This window comes from Lotus japonicus, chromosome 1, assembly GCF_012489685.1.
Source record: "Lotus japonicus ecotype B-129 chromosome 1, LjGifu_v1.2".
Lineage (NCBI taxonomy): Eukaryota > Viridiplantae > Streptophyta > Magnoliopsida > Fabales > Fabaceae > Lotus > Lotus japonicus.
Window position 1 is genome coordinate 100,333,339 of NC_080041.1, and position 27,571 is coordinate 100,360,909.

Here is a 27,571-nt window from a genome sequence, read left to right on the forward strand (position 1 = left end):
TTTCAGGTGTAAACACCAAATAACCCTAATAACAACATATTTTTAAAACATATTAATTGAGCATACATGTTTTGGATTTAACTAACATTCTTATAAGTTAAGTGTTTAAACTCACTAAAATCTTATTTGGTGGGCAACCTTCCTCACAAAGATCCTCTAACTCTTTAAGACTTCTACTTAAGAGTGGACCTCCATTGATTTCTCTGGCATGTGTTACATCACTTACACATCATCTTATTTTCTAAACAAATCAACTTCTATTGATTTTGGACTTTTAATCATTCAAAGACCTAAATTGCAGCAATGTGCCATGTAGGTCTATTTCATGAGTATAATGGCGTTGCCTTTTCTTATGAAGTTGTCTAACTCAATAATGTCAGAAGTGATTAATAGTATTATTTATATAAATTTAAGTAAAAAAGTAAGTATGATTAAGAGATACCTTAACATTAAATACACAGCTCAATGGAGTACCAAAAAACTAAAAGTAGAATTCGTGAATATAAATTCAAAATTGATGGCTTTCATTTTCTTCTACATACTAGTGTTCTTTACCCGTGCGTTGCACGGCGATTAATTTTATTGTAAAGATAAATCGGTAGTAATGTGTTTTTAACTTAGTTTAGTCTCTTTTCAGTAATTTCAGTAAGTATATATAAAAGATATGGAACAGAACATATGTTACAAACATGTAGATGAATTGACCATAGTAAATATATTTATTCAATGAGGTTGTAGATACCTCACATGGACTACACTTGAATAGAAATAAAAAAACACGTTTTTAAGTAATGCATTACATGGAAATTGAAATAAGATAAAAATAACAATGACACCAAAATGAACCCTTATTCGAAATTGTAGTCCATGGTTAATGATAAAGACTTCATAACCGAGCTTGTTGTCAATCAAGCATATTTGTGCTATAGAACCTAGAAAGGAAAGGAAAATTATTAGTGTAATAATCAGTAACTAATACAAATATAAACTGTGTATAATTTGAAAGTGTAAGCTAACCTTATAGAAACGTCTATACACCTTCAAATTAGATGATCAATAACTTGTTTGATATCTTTTTATGCTGTAAAACAATAAAGAGATTAACCATATCAGTTTTTCTATTTCTACCATTGAAATTGAAATTAAATGTAAGATAAATAAACACTTACATGTCAAATATTATCGAATACTTCTTGATACACTACGTTGCGTGTAGTGTTTGATACAACTCCTTCGTCATCTATGATAAGGATCTTCAACCCTTTTCTAGATTTAACTCTAGAAAGTGCAACATATAGCTTCCCGTGAGTAAAGACAGGCCTTGGCAAATACTGTCCAACATGAGATAAAGATTGCCCCTGACTTTTATTTATAGTCATTGCAAAACATAGAGCAACAGGGAATTGTCTGCGCTGGAATTTGAATGGAATGTCAGAGTTAGATGGAGTTAAGCTCATCCTTGGAATAAATGCTGTTTCACCCATATTGTTTCCATTTAAAACAGTAGCAACAATTATATATTTAGTCAAAGCATTGACTATCATTCGAGTGTCATTACACAACCCTGCAGCTTGGTCTATGTTTCGAATGAGCATGATAGGGACACCAGATTTCGGTTTAATTGCATGGTTTGGAATTCCATAGCATTTGAAATCATTTAAGAATTCAGATGTAAACCATTCTGCATTGACACCCGAATCTTCGTCTGACTTGCACGGAGTATCACAACTCAAATATTCTGTTTCATCACCAGGAATCATTCCTAACATAAAGTTGTTGATTTCCTCTACACATTCAAGTGTTGGTGCAAGGATCGCTCTTTCTTGGAAGAATGAATTTTTTTGCAAATTATGTGCAAGTTTTGGATATGCAAAATTAACTAATTCAAGCAACGGTTCCTTACACTGTTCAATAAGAAGATCTGGAGGAATCTCAATAAGTGTTTCTTCCTCATCAATCGTTTTAACTGTACCATCTCCCACTTGAAGCAACCAATCAGCAAACTCTTTTATTTCTGCTGCTGAAGAAGTCGATGTAGCATTTTGCAATCTCATATTAATAGTCAGCTTCATTACCTTGCAATGCTTCCACAAATATGAAGAATTGATAGCTGAACCGACAATTTATGAACGACTTCCTTTGGAAATAACTGGAAGTATTTGTCTAAAGTCGCCTCCTAGTACCACAACTTTACCTCCGAATGGAATGTCATAACCATGGGTAAACTGGGTCTTCATAATATCATTAAGAGATCTGTCTAAAGCTTCAAAGCAATGTTTGTTTAACATAGGTGCCTCATACCAAATAATTAGGCTTGCTTTTTTCAATAATTCAGCTTTTGGGGAACCGTGACGAAGATTACAGGTTGAAATCTCATTTATTGAAATCTCTGAGACATACTTGATAATGATTTAAACCGACAAATTATTGAAAGATCTAATTGCCATGTAAAGGTATCAAAATAGGCAATTAGAACATGCAAAACGGGCATTGAGTTTTGACCACATACGACCAACAAAATTCAAAACAACAACAATGAAATAGGTGAACCATGAAAATAACATTTTGACCAAGTGTGGTCAGAATGTAATCCACACCAAACAACACGAACATAATTTTCTCACATCTTCTCCTTCTTGACAACTTTTAGAATCTTCTTTTTCCCACCATCTTAAGATCAGCTTCTGCAGGAGATGGCCTTTTGGCAAGAGGAGAGTCTTGAGTACCGTCATCGTCGTCAACAGCTACAACAACAACAGCACGATTTTCTCTAGCTGAAACAGACGAAGCATCACCACCACAGTGTTCAGCAACAGCAGCAACAATTTCAGAATGAAGACCCTGAAAAAACGCAAAGTTTAAATAAGAGAAACATAAAGACAAATGTTTCAATTTTGAGGAAATTATTATATTCCTCTAAATTTAAAACTTACCTTAAGTTTCTGACTCCTCAAGTCTTGAATAGACTCCATTTGTGCCTTCAAGGGCCTGATCACTGAAACTGCATCGTTGGTTGGGGATGTGATCGGAGTTGTAGAACTTAGATCATCATCCTTTCCAGTTTGCACTACAGTTTTTGCACCAACGCCAGCATCAACAAAATCAGCATTAAGATCCTGCAAGTTTAGGTAATTTTGGTTAAAAACCTCTACTTTAAACATCCTTAAATTTTAATTCAATTCAAATGTCAACCTTTGCTATTCCGCTTGAAGACGCCTCAGACCTTGTTCCAGAAATCGGTGGATCCATCCAAGGGAACGGATCTGAACCATTCTGGTTAAAGATAAAATAAAAATTTAAATTCATTACAGAGTCGCAAATTATATTAACAAATAATAGACATATTAAGCTAATCTAATTACAGGTAGGAAGGTCATTGCCGCTCTGAATTGATTAATAATTTTTTGATCAGCACATAGTTTTTTGACACGGTACGATTTCTCAAACTTTGATGGGAAACTATTTCCAACTTCAATCTTGAATAAAAACGTTCTATCGATCAAGTTCAAAATTTCAGTCGGGATTGCTAAAGGATCAGAACCCTGCAATTGTGGGAAAAGACATGTTAAATATGGTTAATAAGTTATCTATAAAGTCTAAAATTGATCATACGCTATTGGGTAAATTCATACAGTAGTTTCAAGCATAACTGCACATGATTTGTTAAGCAGTGCAGTAGCCTCCTGATCAAAAATGACAAAGGTTGCAGTGTCTTTGGAATCCATCACCCGAAGTTGTAGTCTGTATTTGTGAGCCGGGGAAACAACGTGACGATTACATGGCTCACAGAAATACATTCCGTCGGCAGGATATACCTTCTTGCTACACTTGCACGCAGGGTAGTACCAATCCATACCATCTGCAATGTACTTAACCGTACCAAGAACCACACAATAGGACTTCTGAAAAATTAACACCAAAAATGTTACAATGTGTGATATCTGTTGCTATTAAATAGTGTAGTTGGTTTAAATAATGTGTAAATCATGAATTTCAACACAGACACATGGTATATTTATCAATTTTTGAACTCTGAAACACATTAACAGCATTTTAAAATGCCTGAATTAAATATCGATTTCAATCATAAATTCTTAACGGAATTCTCAATTATGAGGATTTTTATTTTCTGAAATTGGCATCCCTGATTCAGTTCTTTACACTGTAATGATAATTTTATTTTCTGAAGTCAAATAACGGTTTTTAATGTAACGATCAGTGGACATGATATCTTATTCCTTTTTCAAGAGGTAAAGATTTTATTTATTTCAAAATTACATGAACCCTTTCAAATTAGAGTGGGTTCTTATTGCAGGCACTGGATACGGGCAAAATCTAATTTTTAAAATAAACACATTTGAACCCATATACATACCTCTGCAAGATCTTTTAGTTGCTCAATGGTTTTCCCATCATTCTGCTTTAAAAAATCATCTTCAGGGGTAGTTTTTCTTGCAGAATCTTGCAGCGGACTGATGACATGCACTGCACTATCATGTGATTCCAAAAACCTAACAGATAGACGATTAATTTATTTTATCTAAATAGAAAAAAGGGGAGTAAATTAAAACCCTTCAGAGCTTAACTGACCTAGTTCGGAGGGGGGCAGCTTCTTCTATGAGAGGATTAAAAATCACCTTGGTAGCTCCGTAAACATTTTGGAGACTTGTCTTACCTGTAGCATCCAAATTATGAATGTTTGCATTTACAAATTTGTCATGTACTTTAATTATTTGACACCAGATGAAACTTTAAAATACCTTTAAAGGGCTTGACTTTGACACAACTCACAACAACAACGGCATTGGTTGCATCAGCAGATCCAAGGTAACCAACGACCTCATCGGCATACTTTCCAAAAAAGGCGCATTCAACCCGAGCCCTACCAAAACATATGAGAAATTATAAATTTTTAAAAACTTAATAATTAAACACGCGGAAACTTTGAATAAGGAATGATATTGGGTGTACACATCTTGATCAAGTTCAATCGTAATTCTTTTTTGCTTCCCACCATCTTTTTCGAATTCTTGTTCAGCACTTGCACCAGTGAGAATTCCAATCACATCTGTACAATCATAGAAACATTAATCCAAATAACATATCAGTAATTTTGAAAAACAAAAGGATAAAAAAAAGAGGCTTAAGATTCACACCAATTTAGGCTTGTTTATTTTTTTAATCATAAATTACACTAAACCGTATATTTCTAAACGTAAAATATATCTAGGCCAAACTGTGATTAAATAAATTTAATATAAATAATACGAAATTGGTGTTTAATGAAGCAAATCTTGGTTTTTTTTCTAGACTAACGTGGAAGCAAATCTCACATTTAAATCTAAAATAATTGTACGGGTTCTAGTCAATGGTCTTGCATTTAAATCTAAATTAATCTCACATACCTATCAGAAAAGACGTATCAAGATCCTTGAACATTATATCAGATATTGGTACAAAATTGTACGGGCTCAAGTCAATGGTCTTGTTGGGAACCAAGCGCACAGATGTATGAATATCAAAGTTAATTTTGAAAGGATGCGAGGTCGGTCGGAAATCACGACCGCTTTCTCCAACGCCGAAGAACGAAATCTGATATACACGACCCTCACTTAGTAAAGATTGGAATCGGTATATCAGAGTCTTCCGAACGGAAGCATGTATTTTACAACCCTGAAATTCAATTAAAGGATAACGTAAGAATTTATAATTTAAACAAAAATGACGTAAAAAAAGATAGTTTATGTGAAAAGTTATTTACCTTCTCATCCATGAGTATCATGTCCATGGAAAATGGAAGCTTGGATCCATATAGGCTTGGACTAAGCCACAACCGGTTCACCTTTGCGACAATACACCAGTTCTCTTTAGAGGCATCGATGGTTGAGAGATCGTCGATTGCCATTAGAACAAAGAAATCTTCAAAGGTAATGGTTGGTGGGAATAAAAGATGAATTTGAAGAATGAACATGAGGTTATTTATATAGGAAATTGAGAATTAGGGTTACTCCATTCTAAAAATGGAAGAAAAAAAAAATAATGGCAGTCCACCTCCATATTTGCTGCGGCCTGAATCAACACACGGAGAAATTCAAAATCAGTCTTGACTTTTGTTTTTAAATCATATTGGTCAATCTCACTATTATTTGTTATGATTCATAATAGCATGGTCCTTTTGTTATGATTCCCACGTTGATTGGTTCGAAATTTAATGACTGCAAAACTTATTTTAGGAAATTTAATGGTCCGAATGGAATTGACCATATACACTTTCATGATTGCAAAAATTAGTTTTGCAAATAAGGAAATGAATGCAAAACAATAGTAACGTAAAAATGGGGAGTAGCAAAACAATTTCAGTTTTTGAAGTTAAAATAATATGGGCCCATGTAATTGACGGAAATAGTTCAAATCAACACCATTTAATTATTATTTTGATTAAGTTTTGGTAAATGCATTTACAGAATTTGTATTCAATTTGATTTAAAACGCACAGGTGAAAATTATTACGTTTTTATTGTTTTTGCATCAGAAGCTTGGAAACAAATTAAGAGTCATTGAACCATTAAATGAGAAACCCCATTCTTTGATTAATGTGCTAAAAACTGAAATATGTAATTGAGCTTTTACAATTGAGGTCCAAAATAATTAGGAGGTGACACTTGTCACGTAAAGAGGGGGTGGTGGAGAGTGGGTCTTGGAGTGCCATGTCATGGAGGTGGGGCTCATAGCCTTCCTCTTTTCTATAATATATAAATTATGCATTTATCGTTGTAAGTACGCAATACAACCCTAAAATACTTGCAAACTAACATTACTAACAACTAATATTGCCTATAAAAAAATTGCAACTTCATAAAATCTCTATCTATCATTATTGCTTTGTGCTTGCAAACTAAGTTTATTGACCAAACTTTTTCAGCTATTGTCTAGAAATTAAAACTGCAAAGGAAGGAACATATTGAGGTAATTATGCCACTCAAAAACTTTGTAAACATAGTACTTTCTTTTTTTGGAAAAATATGGACTAGTTAAAATAGTGGTCTATGAGTGGATCACTTAGAGCATCTCCAATACAAGGTTCTTAGTTCTTATTTCTGAGTTAGGAACTAAGAATTGAATTTTTAACCATTGGAGGGGGCTGACGTGGAGTTCTTTGTTCTTATATAAGGAGTTTTACTTTTTAAGTTATTAGCATAAAAAATCTTTTTTTTTTCTCTCATTCATCAACTGATTTAATTTAAGTATTGAATTAGCATTTAATTTTTTTAAATCAAAGTTATATGAAAATAAAAAATATTACTAATATAATGGTATTGTGGGACCAGATGAATAGTGTTAAGAACTAAGAACTCATGGTTGAAGCAAAATCTGCAAAAAAAAAATGCTTTAGCACATATGGCAATGCGGGACCACATGAATAGTGTTAAGAAGTTAAGAACCTAACATTGGAAATGTTGTTAGAAAATTTTCACAAGGAAAAAATTATACCTCAATGAATAAGATCATTTCCAAAATTATCTCATTCTTATTTTTACTATGAAGCTCCAAATATAAAATTGAAAATGCACCGGTTACCCCCTCATCCCCAAGGTCTTCTCCGACTTCAATATTTTAATAGCCTCCACCGCACGCGGGCCACTCACCACCGCAAGGGTTAAGGCAGGTCAGTACCAAAATCACACAACCGTGTTACTTCATGGACCAAAACTACAATTAAGCCTTATTTTTACTATGAAGTAAGTATGGCAATGAGCAAGGTATGGGTAGGGTACTATAGTACCATTCCCATAACCGCATTTTAAAAAATTACTCGTATCGTCTCATACCCGTGTGGGTATCAAATTGAATATTCGTTCCGGTACCTCTGGGTACCTATATGCCTGTACCCATACGCATTACCCGCAATTTAGTTAACCAAAATATAACTTTCCATATTTTAACTTTTCAATAAAAAAAACGAAACTATAACTAATATTATAAAATAAAAAACATTGATTAAAAATACAAAAGATCATTCAAATAATTAACAAGTAAAAACACTCAACTAAACATGAATTATTTAAAAGGAGTAAGAAATAATTAACAAGTAAAAACACTCAACTAAACATGAATTATTTAAAAGGAGTAAGCTAGGAGGTTATAACATTTGAATTTATAATTTTAGATTTACAAAAGTTGCATATTACTAACTTATTTTAAGTTGGAGCAAAATAGTTATAATATTAAGATCGTTACTTATTCAATTTTTAAAAAAAAGAAAAACTTAGAAATTATAACTTTAAGTTTGTTAATTACTACCAAATGTGTATATATAAGAATAATTAAATGATAATGATAATATGTTTGTGCATGTATGAAGCAGGTTGGGTACTATATTTCTCATACTTGCACTCATACCCACTATTTTTTGCATGTATTTATCAATGTCCAACCTCGTACCCATCTAGCAGGTTTTTACCCTACCCCTAATGAGTAGTTTTTGCGGGCACCAAATGGGTCCTAGACCCATTATCATCCCTACTATGAAGCTCCAAATATAAAAATCTAAAATAGTGGTGGTCAGGGCCGGCCCTGGGCCTGTGCAAGCAGGCCTATAGCCCAGGGCCTCCAAAAAGAAGGGGCCCAAAAAAAATCTCATTAAACTTTCCTCTAAAATAAAATTTAGTTATAATAATTAATGTTAAAGATGTTACTAATGACTTGAGCTGGTCTAGTGGTTATTAACTGTGTATGTTACTTTTATGTACCGGGTTTGAATCCCACATTTTGGCTTTTGACATGTTATTTGTTAATTAATTTGAATTGAAAGAATTCAAAAATCCTAGGCGGTTCTAATGAAATTCCGAACGTTAAAATTATTAGGGGTTCATTTTTATTATTTGTCCAAGGCCTCCAAAATGTCGGGACCGGCCCTGGTGTTGGTCATTACCCCCTCATCTCATATGTCTTTTCCGACTTTAATAGTTTGATAGCCTTCATCACACGAGGTCACTCACCGCATCGAGGGTTATGGCAGGTCGGTACAAGTCTATCAATTTTTCGATCACAAATAATCACACCATCTTCGCCGACATTCAACTCGGGATGAACATGAACCCTATCGACATGATTTTAGCGGGCCTCGAATCGGGTTGGACCCTTCGAAGGTCTCTCGGGTTAGGATTATAAAGCTCCAAATAAAAAGAGTGTATTGTTGCACATGTTCTTCAATCCTAGTTGAAGCTTGTCACCAACGTCGTTGTCGTAGCGATGGTGAGTTCCAAAACCTAGATGAAAATGATTGATGAAAAACCCTAAGGAAGAAGAAAGGGCGCAAGAATGAGGAGGAGAAATGGTTGCGGGGCCTGCAAGGGCGAGAGAGGTATGGAGGTAGCTCATGGGTCTCACGACGGTGATGAAGGAGACGATCAGAGCAATTTGGCATCTGTCAGAGGGTGGGGGTTGAAGGTGATGATGATGTTGTGGAAAGTGAGGAAAGATGAAAAAATTGACAGGATATTTTTTATATTTAGGATATTTTTTATATTTTTAATTTTTATTTAATTTTTTTTATTGATGTTTGATATGAATGGTCAATTTTTATTTATTAATATGAGAATTGTTATTCAGACCCTCCACAGTTATTCAGACTCTGATAAATTTGTAAAATCCAAAAAAGCCCTTTATAAATTTTTTTCGCTCGCCACTTTGAAAGTCTGTCACTATAGCACTTTGAAAGTGCGATAGTCACACACTTTCAAAGTGCGAGCGCAACACAGATATTTCTTTTGTTTTTCTTGTTTAATTTTCGGAAGGAATTTTGGACTCTCACTTATTAGTTAAGGTAATAGGATCATTCTAAGCTCAAATATGCAGTTAGAATCTCCAAATTCCTACACCTTCTAGTGGTCTTACGATTTTTAAAAATCATCTAATATTAGTTATGTACAAATTTGCAGTTCGAATCTCCAAATTTCTTTTGTTTTTCCTGTTTAAAATGCGTTTTACTTCGCACGTTAACAGTGCGTTAACTACGCACTTCTAAAGTGTGTGTTACGCACACACTTCTAAAGTGCGTTTATTTGCAAAAAAAAAATAAAAAATGACAGAAACAACTCCCTAAAGTTGGATATTTAAAAAAACGACAGAAGATGGAGGTTGTGGTGGTGGTGGTGGTGGCAGCGGCGGTGGTGGCGGCTGCGGCGGTGGTGGCGGTGGGTGGTGGGGGTGGAAGAAAGAGGAAAGAGGTAAGGAGATAGGAGAGAGAAAGAATGTGATGAGACTGTGTGAGGATTTTTTTATATTTTTTTCATTAAGGGTATTTAGGACTTTTCATACATTAATGAGGGGTCTGAATAGCTGTGGGAGGGAGGGTGTGAATAACAATTCCCTATTAATATATCTAATTGTGGAGAAAAACTTTGTAGAAATTTTCCTATCTATCAATGAACCACTAAGATCCATCATCTCAGGTTCATATTAGCGAAACTATTTTTTAATTGAATTGTTTTGCCAAATATAAAAATATTCTTTCAATTGATGCCCGATAAAAAAGGATTTAATTAAAGCCTTAAGGCTTAACCGAATGACATATACATAAAAAACTCTATAAAAACAAATTTGCAACGCTACACATAAAAAAATTACAATTCACATTATATCTACTCAATTCCACACAAGCTTTCGAGTTATGATACACTTCCATTATTTTCCACATTTATTTTCTATCTATTTATCTACTTTAATATCAAATCATCTATAACATCTTTATTTTATTTCTCTCTTCTTGTACCTCTCCCAAAGAGGTGTACAGACATTTTGGGACCTAAGCCGAAAATGTTAAAAGAGCCTTTTTATTACAAGAATTTTAAGAGACTTAATATATTATATAAAATATAACTTTTTATTTGACATTTTATATAAATTTTAGGTGCCCACTAGGGTGGGCAACTTTGTTTTTGGTCCACCGGTGGACCATCACTAATCACCATTGGATCTTAGAATATAAGAATATTCTTTAGATGGATGGTCAAGATTTAATTTCTACTAAAAGGGTAGAATTATAATACCACCATAATCTTCCCCCTTCCCCATCAGACCTAGAACCACCCTCACCTTCAACCTCCACATCCCTGCCGCCGTGGAACCCAGAACCGAACCAACCAAAAACTCTCCATGATATCAGTCCACTTTCTTCCTCTCCTTCTTCATCTTCCAGAATCCACCAGATTGAATGCTTAATATTCATTTATGGAATCATATAGCTTGAACAAGACCCAGAGACCGTGGAAGCTTTGATCAAAGGCTCTGGTTCTGTTGATATTTCTTTTAGAACACAAAATGAAAATAAAATTTATTACGAATTTATAAATTCTTTATACATAACAAAACACAAAAACTGCATAATAGAAGAGGGAAATTTTTGAACTATTACATAAAAAAAACAAAATAAAAAAACAGAAGCTTGATCTTGATTGAGAATCTCCAGTCTTGCAGTATTGCTCCGATCTGGTTGGGAGATGAGAGGGTTTTAGAAATAGAGTAAAAGAAACAATAGAAAAGAAAAAGGAACAGCAAAAACATACCTCAAATCGATTGCATGTGTGAAAAAAATCCTTATTTCCTCCGATCAAGTAGAAAAGGAGCCACCTTTGGTCCGATCTGGTGGAAAAGGAATCACCTTTGCTCCGATCTGGCGAAGTTGATGACAGGAAGTGACGGGGATGCCGGATTTCAAGGAGAAATGTGAGGTTTTTGATGATTTAAGGGAGGTTGAAGGGTTGGAGAGGGCGGAGTGTGGCAGAGGAGGTTGGTGTAGAAAATAGAGAGCCGAAGAAGAAGAAGAAGAAGAAGAAGAAGAAGAAGAAGAAGAAGAAGAGAGGGGCGGAGGTGGTGGCCGGAGAAGTGCATAAAAGAAAAGAATCGGAGAAGAAAAGGAAGAAAGTGATGGCGGCGGAGAGAGGAGAGCCGCAGAGATGGCCGGAGAAGAGGAAAAAAAAGAAGGTGATGGTGGTGGAGAGCAGAAAAGATCAGAGAGGAGAGGAAGATGGTAAAAACGGCTGGTAGCTAGAGTGGAGGAAGAGTTGAAAATATTAGGGTTTAATTTTTTTTTTTTATATTTTTATCTTGTAAATTACTAAACACACTCTTGGTCCACCCATGGACCAATTCTAAAGTGACCCACCCTAGTGGGCACCTAAATTTTATTATATAAAATTTTAAGAGACTAAATCAACGAAAGGTACATGTTGGAGGAAGGGGAAGGCGGTGAGGTAGGATGATTGCTGTGTTACTCAAGGGCCAGCTGCTCCAGCTATAACTGCTGTGTTGCTCTTGGAAGACTAAGCCCTGCAAGGATCCAAGGGAGCACCACAGAGGCCTGAATTATTTGCATAACTGTCCGCTGAAGCTACACCGCATCTGAATGTCGGAATTCGCCCTGTCAAAAAATTATTGGAAACAGAAAATGACTTGAGCCGCTGGAGCTGAGTTAATTCTTCAGGAATTTGACCAGTGAGTTTGTTTTGGTCAAGTTTGATGGTATTAAGATAGGAACAGTTTGCAAGGGACACAGGAATTGCCCCAGTGAAGTCATTTGAAGATAGATCAAGGGATGTCACAAAGGTGAGAAGGGTAGATATATCTTCTGGAATGGTTTTAGAGAGCCTGTTATTTGACAAATCCAATCCTGTTAAGCTTGAGCAATTTCGAATGCCACGAGGGAAATGGCCCTTGAGTCCCATGTTGGACAGTTTGAGATTCAAGACCCTATTCTCAAGAAGATTCCAACATTCGACCCCGGTAAACTTGCAGATAAACCCTTCTGCCTTGTGTTCGAAATTCCAGGATTGCAAATAATTGTAAGGGTCTTCAAGTGAAGCCTTCACACTTTTCAAGCAGGAGATATCACTTTCAGTCCCATAGGTCATGCCACAGGTAATCAGCAGAAAGAAACCAACAATAACACGAGCAATGAAAACTCGGCTACTCAAAACCATCTTCATCATGATCACCTCAGTCCTCAGCTCAAAAGAACACACCCTAAAACACAACACAATAAACAACAACAACTCAATTCAGCACTTCATAGCCATACCAATTAACCAAACCAATTTTCTTTCCTTGCAGACCAAAATTCACAGTTTTTTAACCGAAGACTTAAAAATGAAAACTTCAAAACAAATAAGAGAAACTCAGTAAAGTTTACTTTGACATAATGGCATCGATCAATAAAAGCAAGAAGTAAAGGAACCCAGATTCAAAATCAAATGAATTTTCAACAGAGATAATCAAATACCAACCAGGGATTTCGGAAAGTTCAGCTCAGGAAACAGCAGCACAGAAGCATCACTCTGCATAAAAGAAGGGGCTAAACATCAGAAATATATAGAAGATTAGAAAAAAGTAATGATATATTTAAGTTGGTGGAAATTTACAAAAAAAAAAGAAAGGAAAGTTGGTGGAAATTTACAATTGTAAGTTTCCGAGACATATGTGTGTATTATACCTTTGAAAATTCTTCACTTTCAGCATTCAGTCATGTACTATAATAGTATTGCATCAGTTTCCATTGAAAATTCAAATCGAATTCAATAAATCATATTTATAGTGAATATTAGAAAGAAAAAAAATTAATAATAACAATGATAATATTAAAAATAACAACAACTAATCAAAGTTGATTTTTCAGCAGGGTCCCTTCGGTTTTCAATTTGACTGCCCGTCCCTCGGTTTTCAATAACAATGATAATTAATATTGAATATTTTATTAATGTATCTAATGTTGGAGAAAACTTTTATAGAAAAATATTTTATATTTTATCTGGTCTACCAATGGACCACTAATAAGATCCATCATGGACCAAGTCCAATATTAGCCAGCCCTTTTTTAAATTGATTTTTTTCGTCAAATATGAAAACATTTTTTCTTGTGAATGTAGATTCGATCAATTAAACCCTGGAAAAAAGAAATCAATTAAAGCCTAAAGGCCCTAATGACATATACATGAAAAAACTCTTAAAAAAAAACAACTTTGCAACGCTACCCAAAAAAAAATTACAATTCACAATATATCCTCAATTCCACACAATTACTAATTTACTAACCCCAAAGAAAGTATTTGATAAGTTTTAACACTTAACCGGCTTTAGCGTTGTTGACTTGTTGTAGATATTCAATTGCAACAGAGGATAACATAAATCAACAAAAGGTACATGTTGGAGAAAGGGGAAGGCGGTGATTTAGGATGAAAGGAGAAAATGAGAGATCGAAGAGATGGAAGGGAGTTGGTAAATTAAATGGCGAAGAAAAATGAGGAAAGTGAAAGAGATGATGAAAAAGGTGGAGAATTAGGGTTACATGAAAGAGGAGGGGACAAGGGGGTAGGGTAGAGGGAAAGGAAACACCATCTTATAAAAATGAGAGTGAAGCCTTCATTAAGGAGAGGAGAAAACCTACATTGAGGGGGTAGAGAGCCGTCCAATATCGAAGGAGAGAACTTCACATTTTAAGAGAAGGCCGAAAACTCAATAGTAGGAAGGGAGAGACAAATTCTCACTCGGTCCCTATTTATAAGAACCAAATAGAAAATGCATTTGGTCATTTTTATAAGGACCAACTTGGAGTTTGTAGAGAATAAATTATTTTTAGACAAGAACTCACCCTTATTTAATTGAATTTATCTCTCTTTTCACTTGTTATAGCATTAACGATGCATAAAAATTAAGAATAATGGGTGAAGGGTACCTTTGGAAAGTTGATATAAATTGAGAACAAATTTAATGCAATTATCTAGACTAAAATTTCTTAAAATGTGTAAAGTGGTTGCTTAGTTCTTATATTAAGGAACGAAGGGAGTACATTTTTTAAGATTTGTGGCAACCACTTCTTTCTCCAAAAAATTTAATTATGAAGAAGAGTATATAATGAACGTTAACAACACCTTTAGGTTGCATCCAGGGCGGAGCCACCCCCGGTACCTCCGTGCCCCCGAATATTTCCGATATTCATCCTGATAGTATACTAGGAAAATGTTCCCGATAGGAATCGAACCTCCAAAACTAAGAATAACTTTAATATGACTTATCACTAAGCTAGGAACATATTAATATGACTTACCACTAAGCTAGGAACAAGTATATTATTTGTCTTACGAGTTAATTTATTTATACATTAACTAATATCATAAAAAGACAAACACATGTTTTGGATTTTTTTCGGAATTTTTGCATCAATCAACCAACAGAAATCATGAAATTCATCCGCACATGAATTAGTATATAAACACTTGACATTACATTTTCTTCTTAGATGAAGTAATGGAATTTGGAAATTATTTAAATTCAAAATTAAGAGCTTTGTAGTCTTGATGATCTGCAATAATCTACCTAGATAGTATTATTTTTAAAGCTTGACATACCATCATTTAGTATTTTTTCATATACATAAGCTCAATATCTCAATAAATGGCCAGTTTACAGACCATTTTATAGTTAAATCTTCTAGCATCCCAATATCCCATTTGTGCTCCTCATAATGGCAAGCTATTGGGCAAAATTTCACTTAGAAATCATGAATAACTATGCCAAAACCATACCATTATCACTCCTCTACCCTACATCAAAATTCATTTAAATGTGTATTACAATCTCATGGTGAAATTGAGATTCACAAAAGTAATGGACATCATCAAAAGCATGAGGACTAAAATCACCTATAAGTAAGAATAAATGGACTGAAAATGTATTTAATCCTTTATTCTTAGTTTTTTTTCTTATTTTTTTTTTGCAAACACAAACAAATCACATATTTAAAAGACCAAATTATCTGAAAGGGCAAAAAGGCCAAAAGGGAAGAAAACCAGTCATTCAAAATTTCCCGCCAAAGAGATGAGAATTGCCGAGGTATCAACGCCGGAGCTCCGCCAAATCCAACGTGACACGGAGGCTGACCACCACCGTCTCCTCTCACAAATCGAGGTCACCGTCAAACATCTCGAAGCCCACTCCACCGACAAACCCCCGCCGGCCACCGCCGCCGATGAACTCCGTCGGTTCGTCACTCAGCTGAGTCAACTCGCTCCATTTTCCAACTCCTTCAAGCTTCTGATCTGGAAACTCAGCTACCGCCTCTGGAACGCCTGCGTTGACATCTCCAACACCGCCACCATCCGATCCTCCCCGTCAACCACCGAAGCTGCCGCCGTAACCCACGCAAAACTCCGTCACATCACCGCGGACCTCCTCTCCATCGCCGGCGAAGTCTCTGGCGTCCCTTCTCCGGCGATCAAGGCGGCGTCGTTCTACTACAAGACCGGTTTGATATGGCACAACCTCCGGAGATTCGACCTTGCCGCGAAATGCTTCGAGCGAGCCACCGATCTGGTCTCGAAGCTCGACGTCGCTTCGATTTCCGACGCCGGAGAGCGGAAACTGCTGCTGGACCTGAATCTAGCTCGGTCCCAAACCGCGTGGGAGGTTCGGGACCCGAACCTCGCGGTTGCGCTGCTGAATCGGAGCAAGGGCTTGCTATTCGGTTGCAGCGAGCATCACAAGGAGCTCGCGAAGCAGTTCATGGCGTTTGGCAAGAGCTCGTTGTCGAGTAATCGCGATTTGGGTGAAGCGCTGAAGCTGATGAACGAGGCGTTGGAGGGTTGCGAGAAGGGATTAGGTGTGGCGAGAACACGGGAAGAGAAGGTGGAGATCAGAGGGTTGAGGTGGAAGGTGTTGAGGTTCATCGCCGCGATTCATCTGCAGAAGGAGGAGTATGAGAGTGTGGTGAAGTGTGTGAAGGTTCTGAGAGATTCCGCTGATGGCGGTGATGATCACCCGAGCCTTTCGGTGCTGGCGATGAAGGCGTGGTTGGGGTTGGGGAGGCATGTTGAAGCGGAGAAGGAGCTGAGGGGAATGGTGATTGATCGAGGGATTCCGGAGGGTGTTTGGGTTTCGGCGGTGGAGGCGTATTTTACTGCGGCGGGGACGGCCGGGGCGGAAACGGCGAAAGGGGTTTTCTTGGGGCTGTTGGGAAGGTGTCATGTCAGTGCCGGCGCTGCGGTGAGGGTGGCGAATAGGGTGCTTGGTGGTAGTGGAGGCGGTGAAGGAGGAAGAGTGAGGGCTAAAGTGGTGGCTGAGCTTGTGTCTGATGAAAGGGTGGTGGCGCTCTTTGCAGGAGAGAAAGCTGCTAAGGATAGGGTGGCAATGCATGCTATTCTGTGGAATTGGTATGACTCTTTGATCCAGTCCTAATCTGTTTCTTCTGTAGTTGCATATATTTGAATGTGGTTTGTGCCCTATGCAATATGAACTACGGGGTCTGTCTTTAACAGTCAAACTTCAAATTTGGATGTGTTTGAATTGAATTTGTGTTATCTTCCATTTTTTCCACCCTAAATGTTTTCACAAGAAAATATGCAGTTAGTGTGTGATTGAATGGACCAAAGTTTTTTTGTTGGTGGTCAAATTGCCAGCTTTGTGGGATAGCTTTCATGGTTCAAGTGATGTTAGAGAACATAGCAACTCCCTATTCATTTCCTTGTTTCTTTGATGTGATGCAAAACTATTACTGATCTGAATGCATGTTTGGTGGATGCTGCATGAGCATTAAGCTTCCTTATTGTGTGTGTCCTCTGACTCGTGAGAAATTTTAGTCTATGCAAGTGTGATAGAAAGATATAGTTAAAATCATATTCAGTGGGGAAGTAATAAGTCACTTTTTAGTGCTTTCTCCCTGATTCCTAGCTCTACTGCAGAAAGTAAACCTTGAAATGGCAGCAGTCTCAAACATTGAAGAATTAGGTGAGAGATCAACCATAAGTATGCCTATGCAGTGTTAATGTGTGTGATTTTAGCGCAAAAATATACCTGCAGCTGCACTGATTATGTTATTAAGCACTGCATCATCTTCTTTACTTCGCATGGCACATTTTAAGTTAATCTAGGATGATCCTTTTCTGTTGCTATCCAATGGAGTCTTCACAGATAACCACTACCTAGGAGACTAAGCTTTGTTTTACTTTTGGCTTTATCTGCTGCTATCAGAGTATTTTAATTTTTCATGACCTCTATTTTCTTTATCCTGCTGAGAGAATCCTATTTCCATGTTTTCAAAATAAGAAGATGAACATTCCCTCTATTTTCCTGGTTGAAGCACATAGATATTCCCTCTCATATTTTCAGAATTCATTAATGGATATCATTCTCAAAGCTTTAATATCGGTTACCTGATTGATATTTGCATTACTTATGAATTGGCAATATCTAGGAAGAATCTCTCTTCAAATGAGGTCACAATATTTTTCCGTGATTTTCAGTGGTGCTGATAGTTTTCAATCAAAAGACTACGAGACCAGTGCTGAACTCTTTGAAAAATCTATGCTATACATTCCATATGACACAGAGAATAGAATACTTCGAGCCAAGGGCTTTCGAGTTTTATGCCTCTGCCACCTTGGTCTCTTGCAGCTGGATCGCGCTCAAGAATACATTAATGAGGCTGAAAAGGTATTGTTATTGACAACTACAATCTTGAATTTGCTGCTTTAACTTTCCTTCGAATATGAAATAATTCCATGCTTTTCCATATGCAGCTTGAACCCAACATTGTCTGTGCTTTTCTTAAGGTACATCTCTATCTCTACACATCTGTTAGTGCTTCCTTCTATGTGTCAAACATTATGTATACATGAATATAGATGGCCGAAAACATCAGACAAATTTATATTTCTTACTGATAATTGGATTCTGTGAAGATACTTCACATTAGATTTCCTTTGTAATACTTTAAGCTAGTTACAACTCAGGATAATGTTTATAATTAGCATGACATAATTACTAATATTGACATTTCATTTGTTTTAACTCAGTTCAAAATTTTTCTCCAAAAGAAAGATCACCAAGGTGCTATTAATCAAATTGAAGCGATGACTGCGTGCCTTGACTTTCAACCAGAATTTCTCTCACTTTCAGCCCATGAAGCTGTTGCTTGCCATGCTCTAACAGTTGCCGTTGCCTCTCTATCTAGTATGCTAAACTTTTATGCTTCAGGAAAGTCCATGCCTACTGCAGAAGTAACAGTTTTGCGCACCTTGGTAACAGTCCTCTCTCAAGAACAAGGTAATGAGCAGCAAGTCCTCAAATTTTTAAAACGCGCCCATACACGAGCATCTGAGCTTGGTCCTGATTGCTTCTTTGGAAAAGAGGAGGTTGGGAAACGGGAGCGCAACTGGTTTGCTGTGACTTCATGGAACTTCGGTAGAAAAACCGGGCAGGATAAGAACTATGAACTGTCAGCCGAATTCTTAAGACTGGCATCAAATTTTCATGCTCTAGTTAAAGAGTCTGATACTGAGAACAATGTCATGGTTTGTAAATCGTTAGTGCTTTCAGCATCATCAATGATAGCTTTAGAATTTGAAAGGAAGACTGCTTTGTCAGAAACTGAAGTCAAGCAAGCTGCACATTTGCTAGATAGAGCGGGGCAGGTATGCAAATTGTTTCCTTTACTGAAAGTGAAAGTATTCTTAATAGTTTATTGATAATTGATTAATTTAGAAGTACAATATTTTTAAACTAAGTTCATAGAGGTTTATTAGTGCTAAGAGAAGTTGCTTCTGTCCACTTTGATTTTAGCTTTACCAAGGTTTTTGAACGAGTTTCCAAACATGTGCTTCTACTACAAACTCTAAACAATAAATTTTTCATATCCTAATCTGTCATAACAGAGAAATATCTTATCACAACTATATATTCTGTCCTAGTGTATAATTACAGAACCATAACATATCTGAATATATCTCAACATCCTTCATTACATAATGCTCGCTGCATTAGTCTTTTGCAAATGGGTCAAGTTGACATGATGCCTAAAATGCTGTATCATACTATAAAATACCACCCTTTTAAGTTCATACTTTAATTTTCAGCTCTGTTGGATATTATCTTGCTCTACTCTTATGTGGATGCAGATGCTAAAGTCAATTTCATCTGGGAACTCTGCTAACGATGACCAGATTAATTCCATGGAGCCTGATCTTTTTTTCATGTACACTTTCTGTGCATTTGATATACAAGGCAGGCTCAATAACTCAGGATCACAACTCCTCATTGTGAAAAGTTTTGCCAGTTCAAAGTTTTGCAAACCCCAGCACCTCCTTCAGATTGGCCTCTCTGCCTCACAGGGACCGCGGTCTAATCACGAAGTAGCCACGTTTGCTCTAAATGAGTGCCTCTCATCTTTCCTTTCATCACCAGTTCCAGATTATCAGAATATTGCTCTTGTTGTCCGCAAGCTCATAGCCATTGCCAGCATTCACAAGGGTGATAACAATGACGATGTTGTACATAGCATGTACAAGCAAGCCAAGGGGATAATGGTTGGATTAAAGGAAGGCGAGTATCCGATTGAAGAAGGAAAGTGGCTTTCCATGACTGCGTGGAACCGAGCAGCGGTGCCAGTGAGGTTGGGTCAGCTTGAAATGGGGAAGAAATGGATGACTGTGGGGTTGGACATTGCAAATCATGTTCCAGGCATGGAAACTTACAAAGCATGCATGGAAGATCTCCTTAGGAATTTGGAGAAAAAACTTTGATATGCATGAATTTCAAATCCAGTTTCTAGCAGTTACAGAATCCATACATATCATGTATAGGAAAGAAGCCTATAAAAATGTAGATAATATTGATTTTTCATTGAGAATGTTCTATAAGGATCATATGAGCTGGTTTTGACTGCCATGTCCTTGTTGTTGAATTTATATATATAGAGTAAGCATAGCAGAAACTAATTGACCAACAAAACATGTTAATATCTTATGCTCCCATTTATTTTGGTCATCCAAAAGAAACATACTATTGTCAGATATGACCCATTAATTGTTCAGTGAAAGTATGATGCTTGAGATCATAACATCTTCCAGGATCTGAAAAGTTACAGTTAAGAATGCAAAGGTTGTTTCTAGTATTACTAATGAAGCATTGACTTCATAATCTGTTCCAAAGTATACTTTCTGTGACTGACATCCGTTTTGTGTATGGTTAATTTGCATTTTTTTTTAATATTCTCAAGTATTAAAACTATCAATTAATAGGTAATTTTATAGGGAAGTTATAAAATGGGTCAATTTTGTTATTCCAAGTGTAAAAAAAAATGGACCAATTTACGACCAAAAATCATTACATCAACAACGACTATTTTCTTTATAGGTGAATGTTAGTTGTTAGTAAATTAGTAATCCTCAGAGTTCGAACCCTGCACTCTTCACTCATTTCCCCCCAAACCCTTATGTCCTCTAACTCTTACCATATGGTTGAGGTAACCTTCGGAGACACATCAACAACTATTTATAGTGGATTACTTATAAACAACCTTATAACTCCTTAGTTTTATTAAAAAGCTTTAATGTTCTAAAATTTATTGCTAAAACAGAGGACATAAAAGGAACTTCATATATAATTACTATTGGTGGAAAATTAAAATATCTATATATGATGTAACAACGATTAGTTAAACAAACTTGCAAATGTTCTTGCTAGGATGAGGTTAAATGATAAGTCGAGTTTGAAAACGTGGATAACTCCTCCTAGAGAGGTTCTTCGCGTGCTGGAGAAGGGTTAGGCCATCTTTTCTTTTGCGTTTGTTGTTGTTTTTAGTTTCCAATCTAAAAAAAAACAATTAGTTAATTTTTTTAATTTTAATAATAATAATCATAGTTTCAATTTAACATCACACTTTATTATCTGAAATTCTGAACTACACACCTTACATTATAGATTCCAATATAAGAACAAGATAGATATGAATATGATAATAATAATAATAATAATAATTTAGTTTTAAAAAAAATTAATAATTTGTATTAAAAAAAAGATAATGATAATAAAATAATGGTAATGATAAAATAAAGATATAAAGCACTTTATCCTTCTGAGAAGATCATGGTGTAAGCATTTGCCACCCCCTCTCATGGATTCACTGAGCATCCTCCTCTCTTCTTATCCACTCTGCAACCAAAACCACTTCAAAACCCACAAACCCTTCTCTCCTCTCTCAAACCACACTCCACACCACTCTGCAACTCAACCTCTTGCATCTTCTTCTTCCACCAAGAAAAACCTCTTCAAAAATCCAATCCTTTCACTCTCTTTGATCAACCTCTTCACCCCATTTCCATCCCTCGCTGTTGAACCCTCAGCACCCACTCTGGTTGACTCAGAAGCAGGCAAAATCAGCTTGGAAACGGTTCTGGTTACCATTGATGATTTTTTCAACCGGTACCCATTTTTCGTTGCTGGGTGTACCTTCATCTGGCTGATTGCGATTCCTCTGGCGGAGGAGTATTTCAAGAAATGCAAGTTTGTGTCGGCCATTGATGCGTTCAGGAAGCTCCGGGATGACCCTGATTCGCAGCTTCTGGATATAAGGGATGGGAAGAGTGTGAGGTTTCTGGCGTCACCTAATTTGAAGATGTTGAAGAAGGAAGTGGTGCAGGTTGAGTTCAGTGAGGGGAATGAAGATGGGTTTGTGAGGAAGGTTTTGGAGAGGTTCAAGGATGCGCCAAACACTGTTGTATGTGTTTTGGACAGGTAATTTGTAACATTTGTATTATCTTTGAAATTGAATTCTAAATCATGTGTCATTGAAGTGGAAAAAGGTAATTGGATTTTTGGAATCATGGAAAGGGAAGAGAAAAATGTGAAGTTTTTCATTTTGAAGTCTGATAATCTACTCTGGATTGTTTAATTTGCCATATCCTTGAAGAACACTAGTATTTCCAATAGTTCTTTAGCTTTTATAGCTTCTAAATGACATTAGAAGACAGTGATTAGATATGCTTTATATGATTTACCTGCGAAAATCTAAAACGGTTAGAGAATAGATTTTGTAAAAAAGATGGACAGTATGGGGCTTGAAGAAATGAAACTTAGATGAAGTTATTTAGCTAATTGATTTACATTTTGTTTGTGTTTTCTTTTCTCACATTGGGATTCAATTTGCCTGAACAAGTTTTAAGTTTGCTATTTGAACAAGATGCATCATCTATTGCTTCTATTCTGTGTTATGGAGGAGTGGGGATACAATTTGTAGTCACATTCCAGTTTTCTGACTGTTATTCTGTCAACTTGATTTTATTTGAATGTGAAATCTTTGTACTGACTTTGAACATGATAGTTAGCTTGTATTTATATTGGAATTTTCAAAATATTATCCTTTTCTCACTAGTGTATCCTTGTAAAAGAGCGAATAGACTATGATTCAAACTATGGTTCGGATAGAACCAGAGATGAAAAGAAGGAACTAAGAATATTATTGAACGAAAATAGAGCAAAAGCTCAATTACAGATGAGTATGCACTACCCAGAGCCCCAGCTCCTACCAGAGAGAAGAGTCTCTCCTAACAAACTTATTAATTCTCATACTGACTCACACACTCCCGTCACCTCTCCCTTCATACCCAAGATTCCTTTCCACGTCACTAACTAATTCTCCTTTTCCCTATCTGTCCCTATTTTCCTTCTTCTAGAATAAACCAACCATGTAGTGGGCCTTTTTGAACTCTGGCCCGACACCTCTCCCTGATTCTCATTGTCTACGGGTCCAGATTCTAGCTTAGAAAATGCCTTTGAGATCTTATGGCCAAAACTTCATATGCAACTTTGCATTTTCTTGTTTCTTTTCCATCACATTTTACAGGTTACTTAGGATTGAAAAATGAAAACTCTGACTAAGATTATGATGATCACACTGTTAGTGAGGCTAACTTCAATTTCTTTAATATATACTTCCTCACTTGTTCCTCTTTTGATTGTAAGGTAGTTTTGACGGTAATTCCATGAAAGCTGCTGAGTTACTATTCAAGAATGGTTTCAAAGAGGCCTATGCTATTAAAGGTGGAGTCAGAGGCCAGCAAGGGTGGATGGTATGTCCTTTATCTTATCTTCTGCCTGTTGTTTGTTTAGCAGAAAGCATTCGACATCTGTCTACTTTCTAATTTCAATACATACTTTTGTTCACCCTAGAAAACCATTTAAGTTTGATACAAGTTAGCATTCTTCACTCTCTCTATCAAAGCACCTATGTAGTTATAAAATATTGGCTTAAATGCATTTGGTGCCCCTGATGTTTCAGGTTCGTGTAAATGACACCCCCCATCTATTTTTGTCAATGTTTGTACCCTCAATGAAACAGAACAGTGTAACGAGTACCCCTCCATTAGTTTGACGTTAGAAAACTAACGGAACGTTAGAAAACTAACGGAGGGGGCTGACGTGGTTTTTTTTTTTTTTCCTATTTGACACGTCATTAAATAAAACTCAAAACTTGGAAAAATGGTTAAGGGATTTGAACCCAAGACCTCAAACTTGCAAAACACACACTTTACCATTTGAGCTGCACAATCAATTAGTTATATTATGAACAAAAATTTATTTATATCATTATTCCCCTTGTTCTTCTCAATTCTTCATCATCTGCTTTATCTCATCATTGTGTTTACCATCTCCATCCCCAACCACATTGAAACCCAGATTTCAACATCTTGCTCTTCTTCTTCATCATAGCCAACTAAACCCAAAATCAGAACCAACCTCCATAGTCCAAACCATCTCCTTCTCCAATCTTCTACCTCTCCTTAGCAACACGAAAAAGCAAAATAAACAACAACCCCATGAAATGAGATTCCAACAACCCAGCCAAAAACACCGTTCAAAAACCCACAGACTCAAACCCAATTTCTAAAAACGATTCTAACTCTTTTCCCTCTAGAATTTAAGCTCGTGAGGCTTCATGCTAGACTTCAAGGAGAACCTGGAACCTAGGTAAGCCTTCAGGTCTGGAACACTCTCGATGGCGTAATTTAACAATGGTACCAGCCAGTAATTTAACATGAGAGTGAAGCCAAAATTACAAAACTCAAAAGGGATTGATTTTGAACAGCTAGCGGATACAGTGAAGAACCAGGGAACAACCTCAGGCACTCATTGAGCTCTTGAAGTGATCCTCCAACGCTCCATCAATTTGTGCTTCTCTTCTCAGATCTGGAAACAAAACCAGAAATCGAACTCAAAAACAAACCCATAGATCTCATTTTTCTGCAAAATCAAACCTTCTCAAACAGCCACCGCAGCCCAACCTCACTTCATCCCTACGGCAAACCTTCTCAAACAGCCACCCACACCCAACCTCACTTCATCCCTACCGCAACCCACAACTGCAAACCTTCTCAAACCCCACCCCCGTATCGGAAACCTAATCCACAGCCTCACCGTCGCGCCGCTCTGCTCCACCGCCATCACCCAACCCCCACCACCGACTGCTGGCCACCACCGCATCCCACCCCACCTCCACCCCAAAAACCAGAAACCCACTCACCTCCAACCACCACCGCAACCCACCCCACCCCCTTCCCAGAAACCCAATCGGTAACCACTCAAAGGGAGTTTTACCATAAATTGGGGGTGAAAGATGAAGAGAAGGAGAGAGAGAGAGAGAGAGAGGGGGAAGGATGATCTGAGATCTTTGCACATCGCAACTTGGATCTTCACACGGGCTTGATTATGGGTTGCTTCAGGTATTTGTGAAAAGGAAAGGGGGAGAAGAAATTTGCACATCCCACTTAGGCTCTTCTTGTTTACTTTGGTTATGTCTGTTGCCAGAATATGAGGTTTGGAGCTTTGGTTAGCAGTGGGAAGAAGATCTGGGTATAGGTTTAGAGGAGGCTAAATGATATAAATAAAATTGTGTTGCAAAATATAACAATTATTTATGTAGCTCAACTGGTTTAGTGTTGGTTTTGCCACTTCCAGAGCTTGGGTTCGAAAAAGAATAAGGGGATGAAAAAATCGAATGCTGTCAATTTATTTCCCGCACTACAACTTGATGCCAAGTGAGGAATGCATGTGTCTGGTTATGGAAAATTTGCTCAGAGTTAGGTAATAGAGTTTAATAGTTTATTTATACTTTTATACATTGGGTTTTGTGGTTGCAGGCTATACAGGATACCCTTTTGCCCCCTTCTCTGCATATGTATCGAAGGAAAAAGACTAAAGCTTCACAAAAACTCAGTACAAATGGAAATGGAGCCATTCAGAAAAATGATAGTAAAAACGAGAGTTCCTTGTCCCTAGAAGTTCCCACAGTTGAAAACCAAAAGACAGAAAATGGTCATGTGAAAAGGTCTGTAGAGTCTGGGCCAGAAATGAGAACTGGTTCACGAGCTTCCTCTTCTCCGTATCCTAATGTATGTTATCCGCAACTCTCTCTCTCTCTCTCTCTCTCTCTCTCTCTCTCTCTCTCTCTCTCACACACACACACACACATCCTTTTTCATAAAAAGTATCGAATATTGATAGTGATTGTAAATTGAACAATCATAAGTGTAGCTATCTGTATCGCAGTTGAAGTCATTATGTAAATTTAAGGATGAATTAAATTTATCTGACTTAGGAGGGAGATGCACATTGGAGATTCCAATTTTCTCTGTGCATCTTCTCCCTAATATAAGGAGAAAAAAAATGGAACATGACTATAACTTCTCTATAAATTTGATCAATTTTATTATTAGGATATTTGCTTGTATGATTTTAAACCGTGAAAGAGAATCTCAGTGAGCATTTATATTTGTGAAGTTTCTCAATTAAAAATGAAAATTCTTTCATCATTTTTATCTTTATCTGCAGTACCCAGATTTGAAGCCACCATCATCTCCAACTCCATCAAAGCCACAATAGTGATGTTGGAGTGTCCATCATCTCCACAATAGAAGACTCAACTGGTATCTACAATCTGGTGAATGTCAATTTGTTTAATTTCTAATTTCACAATTATTCCTTCTCTACTTCATATTGTTTTAGAGACAGTGTAATCCTTAGTGTACCAACAGAATCAATCTGGCTGTTAACTCGCGGCCAAGCCTTGGTTGACTACAATCACAGATGCAGTGATTGTGACAAAATTTAAGCAAACAATGAGAAGTGAATTAGTGGCTTTTTTTTCTGAATGGCGTAAAAAATAATATTAATTGGAAAAAAGGGGTGAAAAAAAATGAATTTAGATGTCTGGGGTAGTTTCTGACATGGACGTTATAGCATTCGAAGGAAAGCTTGCGAATGGTAATAGGACAAAATACTTTTTCAGTCCTGAATGACAAGATGCAGCATGAACAGTAGCCATTCGATGAGATTCTTGCGAATGGTAATAAGACAAATTGCTTTTTCAGTGATTGAGACAAAGACTGACATGGAATCTTGCTTTTTCAGTCTGCCATTCGATGAGATTCTTGCGAATGCCAGATTCCACACGTTCCCAATGCACCTGCAGGTTTGACTGTGAAAATGGGCTTTTTTTTCTGAATGGCGTGAAAAATAATATTAATTGGAAAAAGGGGGTGAAAAAAAATGAATTTAGATGTCTGGGGTAGTTTCTGACATGAACGTTATAGCATTCGAAGGAAAGCTTGCGAATGGTAATAGGACAAAATACTTTTTCAGTTGCTTTTTCAGTGAGCTGACAGGAATAGTAAGCATTCGTAAGATTCCTTGCGAATGTTAATAAGACAAAGTGGAATCTGTACCTTTCTAACGTGCATGTGGGAATCTG

At 36.7% G+C, this 27,571-nt stretch overlaps 4 protein-coding genes across 5 annotated transcripts; 2 read left to right on the forward strand and 2 right to left on the reverse strand.

Annotated features, from left to right (window-relative positions):
• Positions 1–2,646: 2,646 nt before the first annotated feature.
• LOC130714842 (replication factor A protein 1-like) lies at positions 2,647–5,905 on the reverse strand. Its single transcript, XM_057564809.1, has 11 exons — positions 5,762–5,905; positions 5,406–5,673; positions 4,972–5,068; positions 4,761–4,882; positions 4,591–4,675; positions 4,376–4,511; positions 3,633–3,902; positions 3,363–3,542; positions 3,193–3,273; positions 2,934–3,116; positions 2,647–2,841 (listed from the first exon to the last, which is right to left on the reverse strand). Exons 1-11 carry the CDS (start codon positions 5,903–5,905, stop codon positions 2,647–2,649), a joined length of 1,761 nt encoding a protein of 586 aa, XP_057420792.1.
• A 5,418-nt stretch (positions 5,906–11,323) lies between these two features.
• On the reverse strand, positions 11,324–13,435 carry LOC130728399 (inactive LRR receptor-like serine/threonine-protein kinase BIR2). 2 transcript variants are annotated; one of them, XR_009015664.1, is made up of 3 exons: positions 13,284–13,435; positions 11,568–13,023; positions 11,324–11,490 (listed from the first exon to the last, which is right to left on the reverse strand). XR_009015664.1 is itself a non-coding variant. In XM_057579864.1 (2 exons), the coding sequence occupies exon 2, from the start codon at positions 12,987–12,989 to the stop codon at positions 12,324–12,326; it is 666 nt and encodes a 221-aa protein (XP_057435847.1). In that variant the 5' UTR covers positions 12,990–13,023; positions 13,284–13,435; the 3' UTR covers positions 11,324–12,323. The 2 variants fall into 2 exon arrangements, 1 of the variants encoding a protein (XP_057435847.1); XM_057579864.1 differs by having other exon boundaries at positions 11,324–13,023.
• A 2,397-nt stretch (positions 13,436–15,832) lies between these two features.
• Positions 15,833–20,818, forward strand: LOC130728400 (TPR repeat-containing protein ZIP4). The gene is made up of 5 exons (XM_057579865.1): positions 15,833–17,201; positions 18,291–18,480; positions 18,567–18,599; positions 18,843–19,460; positions 19,944–20,818. The coding sequence occupies exons 1-5, from the start codon at positions 15,871–15,873 to the stop codon at positions 20,565–20,567; spliced, it is 2,796 nt and encodes a 931-aa protein (XP_057435848.1). The 5' UTR covers positions 15,833–15,870; the 3' UTR covers positions 20,568–20,818.
• Positions 20,819–21,910: 1,092 nt separating this feature from the next.
• LOC130728401 (rhodanese-like domain-containing protein 4A, chloroplastic) lies at positions 21,911–26,968 on the forward strand. The gene is made up of 4 exons (XM_057579866.1): positions 21,911–22,560; positions 23,792–23,894; positions 25,962–26,213; positions 26,653–26,968. The coding sequence occupies exons 1-4, from the start codon at positions 21,941–21,943 to the stop codon at positions 26,701–26,703; spliced, it is 1,026 nt and encodes a 341-aa protein (XP_057435849.1). The 5' UTR covers positions 21,911–21,940; the 3' UTR covers positions 26,704–26,968.
• Positions 26,969–27,571: the final 603 nt, after the last annotated feature.